This window comes from Trichechus manatus, unplaced genomic scaffold, assembly GCF_000243295.1.
Source record: "Trichechus manatus latirostris isolate Lorelei unplaced genomic scaffold, TriManLat1.0 scaffold00062, whole genome shotgun sequence".
NCBI lineage: Eukaryota > Metazoa > Chordata > Mammalia > Sirenia > Trichechidae > Trichechus > Trichechus manatus.
In genome coordinates this window covers 9475082-9483846 of record NW_004443998.1, presented here as the reverse complement: position 1 = coordinate 9483846, position 8765 = coordinate 9475082, and the positions used below count along the sequence as shown (strand labels likewise).

Below are 8765 nucleotides of genomic sequence, written 5' to 3'. Positions count from 1 at the left end.
AGACGAAAATCCGAACCCCTACCTCAAGCGCCACTCTCTCTCATTGCTGAAACCAAGCCTGCGGTGAAGGCCGCCGGGCCCGACGCCCTGGCGAACCCCCTCCAGTTGGCACCTATGAACAGCCTGGCCACCTCTGTGTTCAGCATAGCGATTCCCGTGGATGGTGACGAGGACAGGTATGGAGCGCTTTCTTTTCCGTGTTTGCTAGAAATGCTTGCCAAACACTGCCGCTTAGCTCTCGACTTGGGCAGATGTCTTTTTGCAGTGGGAGCCCCGAGCTTTTTTTAATACAAAATAGTTTGTGTTTAGTAAAGTTGCCTCTGCAGTTCCTGGGAAGGAGATGAGTTTTAGATGGCCCACTTTAAGCTGTGTAACGGGCGCGTGGTCTGGTGTCAGTCGTTTACAGGCGCTCAGATGGGCGGAGGTGCAGCATTGCTGCTTCAGAAAGGTGGTTCTTAGCTCCGTCCTCCGAATGTGGAGGTGGGAGCTAGTAGGTTATGTCCCGTAGAATTGTCCCTTTCTTAGATACCGGTCAGACTGGAACAGCGGTGGCATTTTTGTCAGTGTGAGTTTCAGGCTGAAAGATGAAGTTATTTAGAAAAGTTTCCCATTCTGGGAAGCCAGAAGCAGCTCTAGTAGGAAAAGATCCACATAAGGAGCCTTCTACAGTGTATCTGGAAAGGCTGGCGAGAGAATGATGAAATGTCAAGTCCAGCTTTGAAGAGCGTTCTTCCTTTTAAGCCTTTTCAGAAAAGGGAGTAGGAGGCCAGGAGGCCTCAGGGACTTCTCCAGGATGCTAGGGTTTGTTGGTTTGGTTTTTTAAGCAAAAAGTGTTCTGATCTTCCATTATTCTCTTTGCTGTAGGAGAGGGAGGTGTGGCATAGCCTCTTAACAATAGGAAGAGCTGTAGTTTTTGAAATTAGAGTAATTTTAGAGTAAAAGTGTAAATGCCAACAATTGGCTGTGGTTTAAGTGAAAATTTGTGTGTTGTCACATCGATTCCACAACAGTTGATGTTCGGTTATGGTTTAATGAGGATTTTTACTGGCTTTGAGGAAATAGCACATGAAAATTTGGCAGACTATATAATAACAGATTTTTAAAACTGAGTTGTTGCAAAGCTGTAGAATTTAAAAATTACAGAGAAAGTTTTAGGCACTTGACAGACATTTATTTGCTGGGGTTTTTGTTTTGAGAGATTAATTTTCAATGTGTTAAAGGGTCAAAACTATTTTTATGGATTTCTAGAATAAGTGGTATGTGGAAGAATACAGTGAGATCTGTTCAAGGTTTTTCTGTGTTTCTTCTGAGTTCCTTTACATGCTTTTCTTTCCGTTTCTAATTAGCCTTGAATTTTTATTACATACTTCTGTTGGTTTGCAAATGCTAACTAAAATTCACCTTCTCTGCTTTTTGTAATTCAGAGTTCATCTTTTTTTTATAGGTGACTTGCTTTTGGGGAGTCTTTCTTCCATTTGAGAACTTTTAGAGATACCACAAGTCCATAAGTGAGCTCAGCTAGCTAGTCACTGAGAAATTTTATATGGATGGGACTACCAAGTAAAGAAATTTTTTCCACAAGCTGCTCAGAAAAACTTCTCATTTCTTTTATAGTTGCTTCCATATTTCACTCTTCACACACAGGGGCGTGCCCAGAATGTAGAGTTGGGTTATTTTATCACCTTTGGTAATAATCAGCTGGCAAACTTCCCTTTTCTAGCTGCCAGAAACCAATTTCTTCTGATGGTTTGGTAAATAACCATTTGCCTATCTCTGCTCCTGTACTCTGCCCCCATCTCTCATCAAGAAATGATAGCTGGTTTCCCAACCTCTTCCTCCCCCACCCCAACGTACATAACCATAACCGCCCATGAATGAAGACTACAGTTTCCCTCCTCTTCACACCTCTCTCAGTTTACAGCGTATGTAAGTTACATTTCCCAGAACTTTACTATGATGATGTGGCATGCAGCATAGAGATGGTTGACAAATGGAAACTCTGGGATATATTCTTTAGGAGCTTCAAAAATGCATTTATTTCTTTTCTTTATTAAAAAGAGTTAAGAATCTCATTTCCAAGCATGTGAATGTTTGAACTACAGATACTACTGTAGCAGTGTTCATACCAATTGCAACCATTATTTCAGAGCAGGGGTTTTGATGTGTATAGAGTCCCTTGACCCTCCTCCTGCAGGCTTTTAAAATTTGCATCTTCTATATCAAGTATGGCTTCTAATTTCTATTGTGATTGATAGTTTTTCACTTAACATGCTAGTTTCTAAGATGTAATCTTACGCATTTGACTGTTTTGTCATTAGACCAACACACCTGGTGAAGAATAAATCCATTAAGTAGAAACAGTAGTCTTTTTTAAAAATGGAAAGCCTTTATAAAAGAAAAGGGGATTTTGAAGTTTTATGCTTACAGTTAAATGACAGTTTTTCTAGCCGTGTTTAATTACAGAGGTGAGTACTTTTGAAGAGACAGTACTGTCTGACAAAATCTTAATTTTAATGTGGTGATTTTGAATTGCCATCTCAAACTAAAGTCTACATACAGTTTTAATTGCAGTCATTCAAATGTAAAACAAAAAAGTTGAGGTGACCTTAAGCCTTTCTCTTCAGAATGGCTAGAATGGTCTCATGTAAACGATACAGTCATTCATGAGAGTTATTTATGGCATAGAAATATGCTAACAAATTTCAAATCCTAAGGAAATGTTTGTAAATAATATGTTTGCTTAAAAAAAATTTTTTTTTAAATGTGGGTGAAAATAGTCTATTTGAGAAGGAAGAAAGGAAGGAAAATGGGAGATTAACAAAGATATTGAGGTTGTTGAAGTTGATCTAGAAAACTGTCTTGTGGTTTTGCTTGTTACCTAATACAAGCTGTATATGCTGGCTCGTTTTTGAAACCATCTATATTAATGAACCAGGCCTTATATTTATAGGTCTTAATAATATTATCAAACCTTTAAAAGGGCCGGTGGTTGTATGATACAAAGTAAGAAAATGGCTTAAAGTTCTCAGTTAGCATTGCTGTTGACCCTGTCTCATTAGTGATCATATGGCTTGTGTATCATTCTAGCCTTTCCGAGTAGAATGGCTTATGGTCAGTCATTAAGACCCTTCAAATTTATTTTGTGTAAACTGGATTATATAATGATGGTTGAAAATATGGTTCCTAGAAAAATGTGTAGTCACATTGTGAACATTACAAACTTTGTTTAAACTACCTACACATTAACACACTCCTTTTCTGTAAATGAGGGAGGTGCAAAATATTACTGGCCTTTTTGGAAAAGGAACCGAGTACAGATCGTTTTCCATAGATAGCTGACCAGTGTGAACTCTGGAGGCCGTATTCCAGGAAATCAGTGAATGGCTGCAATTGTGGACTGTCCACTGCAGCCGAAAGAGACTGTTGAAAACCTGATTGTAAGAATTCCTCAGAGGCACATATCTTTATATCTTGTTAATGGTTTTATTTGTGTGGTTTGCTAATGACTACTGATAAAGTATTACAAATTGCGAATGTTAAGTGGTATGTCCTGGTATGTGTTATAAATATAAATGTTGCTTAAACAAATTTATGCATATATAAATATACGTACCTGAAAACCCATTGCCATCGAGTCGATTCTGACTCATAGCGACTTTATAGGACAAAGCAGAGCTGCCCCATATGAGTTTCCAAGGAGTGCCTGGTGGATTCGAACTGCCGACCTTTTGGTTAGCAGTCAAACACTTAACCACTATGCCACCAGGGTTTCTGCATATATATATACGTACATATATATGTACCTATAAACCAAAACCCTTTGCCCCAGAGTTGATTCTGACTCATAGCGATCCTGTTGGACAAAGTGGAATTGCCCCCATGGGGTTTCCAAGGAGTGGCTGGTGGATTCGAACTGCCAACCTTCTGGTTAGCAGCCGAGCTCTTAACCACTGTGCCACCAGGACTCCGTGTGTGTGCGCGCGCTCGTGCGTGTGTGCGTGTGTGTGTATACAGACACACACATAAATGAGGTTGGTTATTTATTTTTACTATTTCTTGAAGTTTAAATGAAAGGATTATGCAAATGTATGTCAGGAAACAGGAGTATTTAATACTGTCACTCTTAACTTTGCTGTTGTTAAAAGAATTTAGAGCTCTGTTGAATGAAAGTCGTAGTGCATTTAGTCTTTAGAAATAGAAGCTCCTTTTTTTTTTTTTCTAGTCCATTTGATTGTGGAGGTGATTTTGCCCTTCCAGCTTTATAATTAATCTGAATCACACACTACCCACCATCTTGTCCCTATCTAAGCCTTTGAGAGCGTACTATTACTGAGGGGAATTCTTACAACACTAATTTGGAAATAGTAAAACTTGTTACTGTGTTTATGGACCTGGTATTTAGTAATTTGGATTGGAGTTTAGTCTTTCTCTGTACCAGAAGAGATTGGAAGCAGTCCTAGTCTCTAGTGTCCTCCAGTAACAAAGAACAAGCCCCACCCATCAGATGTTAAAGAAACTAAAGTGAGCCTCTTTCCTGATAGAAGAATATATAGGGGAGTATAAGAGGATCTTGACTTTTTCTTTTTTAAAACTGCAGGAGTTGGAGAAGGGGAAAGGTGGCAGATAAGCCCAACAGAAGAAAACATAGTGAAATGTCATGAAATGGGGCCTCAGAAGGAATAGGAATACTTGCTAACAGAAGAGTGGTCTAATTCCTTAATTGTTTTAGACTGGTATATTTCCTTTCTTGAACAGATACTATTTAGTATTTGATTGTATTACTCTTTAAATATGTTTCTATGAGGAGAAAGAGAGGCTTTACAAAAGCAGACCTGTCTGGTTAAGTGCAGCTGCCTTAGAGGGGAAAGCAGATTTTTAATAAGAAATCTTATAATAGTTGACACTATTTAAGGGGAATATATAACAAAACTCCTGAATTAGAATCACTCCTTTTAAGTTTATGGTTTTTCTTTATATTAAACTGGTCGACTTGTGATTTGAGGCTCCTGTTTTAGATAGTATAATACTAATTACTGCATCCACAAAGAATATGTATACCTGAACCATTGGTATAATTTAGGCCTTTCCCATAGCAGTTCTTGAACGTACCAAGTTACTGAGTAATTGTTATTTTCTTAATCTGGCATTGCTTAGGGCAAAAATTGGATCTTTCCCATAAACATTTAGGAACAGTAACCAATTTGTATCATTCCTGTACATCATTCTGTAACTTTCCATAATATTCTATAACGTATTTACTTCAAATTTGGTGATGTTGAAGATATATTGATTGGCTACTTTATCTCTAATAAACGTATGCCTAATTTCTAGTTTTAAGTTGGGTGAATTAAATTTCGGCTATGCTGCTCAGGATGCTTGCTTACCTTTCAAATTTAAAGACCCAAATCATATTTAAATATTTAGCTTTATTTCTTTGCTCCCAAGCTAGTATGTGTTTTTAAAAAAAAAAAACTGTCATCCTTTAAGTTGTACGTTTACATATGATGGTAAAGTGAAAATTCCGCAGATCATTGAGTTAAATATTTTATTAGTGTTCACCTAGAACATACATTATTAGTAAAAATCTTGCTGATTTGTACTAATCAGAGTAGGCAGGCCAAATAAGTGAAGTCTAAATATTGAATTACTTTATTAAAGCCTCCTTTCCCATAAGGTTTCACTAAACTTTGACTAAAGAATATTGCTAGAATGCCAAAATATTACGAGAGAGTTTGTAATTAATTTATCAATTGTAAATAATGCTAGTGTATTTTAAAATGCTATCTTTTAATGTTTTAGGCTATGTCTCTTCATTATTTATACAAGTAGTTAGTTTAATTTGGGAATAAATGATTCTCAAAGCAGAGTTAATGCACCCCACTAGTTCTAAGGTAGAATTAGAATCCAGTTTTTACCAACTTTTATATGTTAAACAGAAACAAATCCTTGCTTTGTATAAAGTCTACCTAGCTTTTGAAAACAAAAACAAAAAAAGGGAGGGGGACTTTTTGTGAAATCAGTTGTGTGTTTGAGTTGTGTTAGCATATCATAAGAGTGACAGATAGTGGGGTTGGATGTGCCTGGGCTGAGATCCAACTGTGCTGCCTACAGCTTGAGGCATTGGACCTTGAGCTAGTTGCTTAGCCCTCTAAGCCTTTTGCTTACCCATATGAAAAATGGGGATAATGCCTCTCTTGAGAGTTTGAGAGGATTAAATGAAGTATGCAAGTAATTTGTGAAGAATCCATAACGTAGACAATATGTATAGCAGCCATACATCACAGACCAAACCCCACTGCCGTCAATAGCAACCCTGTAGGACAGTAGAACTGCCCTATAGGGCTTTCCAAAGTTATAAATCTTTACAGACGCAGACTGCCACATCTTTTCTCCCGCGGAGCAGCTGGTGGGTTCGAACTGCCGACCTTTGGGTTTGCAGCTGAGCACTTTAATCACTCCTCATACATCACAAAAATGTTAGTATTTCAGTGTCCAAACTACTTTTCCAGATCACCTTGAAATGGCACGAATCATACTAATTTTGATCCGAGAGGAATACTTCATATGACAAAGTGTAAATCGTATGGTATGGATGTATAGTTAGAGAAAAGGGAACATTGTTTTAGGCCAGAAAAATCACGATAGTAGTAATAAGTACAGAAGATTGTGTTCTAGTCCTGCCTCTTCCACCCCTTAGCTTTCTTTGGTCAAGTCCTTTAACGTCTCTCATTTTTCGTCACTGGTAAAATCAGAATTTGAGACTTCGTCAGATTATAGGTTTCTACTGCCTCTGTGTATATGAGTCTATACATTTAGACATACTTCCTGAGAGACGGCTAGCTTAAACCTTCCTCTTGTCAGGCCCCTTTTCCTAGTATTATGTGATAAGAAATGAAGTTTTCAAATATTCATGAAGTAAGTTGAATGCTCAAGAAAATATTTTAAGTAACAATGTACTAGTCATTCAGCTTTCTTCGTGCTCTCTGAGTGGTAAACACGGGGATGCAGAAGTGAACTATGCTGCCATCAAGATCTAAAGGTATGTGAAAATGATTATCACATGTATACTATTTGGTGGGTTTGTGATGGAGTAAATATAAGGTGTTAATGGGAATATTGAGACATCAATTAAGATTGTGATGGGAGATAGTAGTTAGACTGACTTTTTCCATCCAAAAAGTAATTCTCTTGTATAGGTAATACATTTATACAGTTCAGCATACACAAAAGAGAAATTGAAAAGCTTCCCTGCCACCTCTGTCCTCCAGTCACCAATTTCTGTCCTCAGAAACGACCCATTTTTACTTGTGCATTCTTCTGAGGCTAACGAACTCTTGAACTGAGTCTTAATAGCATCATTTAGTAGGTCACTGATAAGAGAAGGGAATCGTTTCCCAAGGAGAGGGAGAAGGCAGTTTATGTGACTATATGGAAGAGTGAGAATGTCAGATTTAGGAAGTGATGTAATTAATTTGACAGCAACCAGAGTGAAGGACTTCTAAATGTGGTGGTAAGGAATTGAGATTTTATTAAGTTTAAGATTGCTGTTAAAGGTGTTTCTTGAAGCTTTTATTGGTAAAGTATGTGTCTTAGAACCATTTCTTTACCCTTTTTAGTGATTATTGCATTTTTAATTAAATCTTGTGATCAGTTGTATACAGGGAATACCTGGAAGGAGCATGGAGCCCCAAAAGTCAGGATTCTCATCCAGTGGGATGAACTAAATAGCTTGATATACTTAGCTCTGAGTTTAAGTTTCCTTAAGTATTGTGTTTGCCTCAATATTACCTTACTGATGATGAAATATTTAGTACATGTTAAGATACTCAGCCAAAAATTGATTTTCATACAGCATAATTTGGAAACTATAATCCTACATTAAACACACAAACCAGACTTAATTGTGTTAGGCTCTGTGTGTATATAATCTCATTTGACCTTTTCAACAATGTGTAAGGAAAATATTTTCCTCCCTTTTTCTATGGATTAAGGAAACTAAAGCTCTGAGAATTTGAGTCACATAGCTATTAAGTGGCAAAGCATAAATTCAGACTCAGGCCTTCTGTATCCAAAGCCAGCACTCTTACATATTCCCAGAGTTAGAAGTTTTATTTTATTGCTTGGCAGATTATAAAATGGGAGGAAGGAAAAGCTACTGTAGCCAGTGATTTGTTGTATTGTAACCCTTTACCTGAAAGGGTATTTTAAATAATTTTAAATTCCCAGATGATAATGTCAAAGAGGGGTAGCCCTTGTTGATCCTCTGCTTATTGTATTCCCTGGTTTTCTGTTTAGAGATTTCTGAAGTTGAGTTTTGATGTAGATAAAGAGAGGAGGGTGTTCACTGAGTTCAGGGCTCATGTATTTCATCCTTTAAGCTTCTACAGTTTTTGTAGCTTAGTTGTGTTTGTGTGTGTTTTCCTTCCCTGTTATATCTAAGTACCCTACAAAGATAAGATACCTTGCAAGTAGATATAAGTCACATCCTTTGAATCACTTTCTGACGTACTATTTTCAGGTACTTGGAAATTTACAGGATAGACTATTCTGTATATAAAGTCAGGGAGAGAAGAATATATTTTATTCACTGGTTTTGAAAAATATCTACCAATAGGAAAATCACATTTTCATTTAGGAAGCCAAAATAAATTCTGAATAAACCACGCCTCAGTCTTCCTAAGAATTGCTTTGCTGGCTCTATAGTTAAGATTGGTGTAGTTTATATTGACATCAAATATGTTGTTAGAAAACTGGTTTCAGATTTA

The 8765-nt window shown here is 37.1% G+C and overlaps 1 protein-coding gene across 1 annotated transcript in view; it reads left to right on the top strand.

Annotated features, from left to right (window-relative positions):
* Window positions 1-6: 6 nt before the first annotated feature.
* Window positions 7-8765, top strand: part of TSC22D2 (TSC22 domain family member 2) — a 43951-nt gene continuing 35192 nt past the window's right edge. Inside the window, exon 1 of the mRNA XM_023733905.1 lies at window positions 7-176. Within this exon, the coding sequence (XP_023589673.1) occupies window positions 115-176 (62 nt within the window). The 5' untranslated portion in view covers window positions 7-114. The remainder of the gene's footprint in view (window positions 177-8765) is intronic.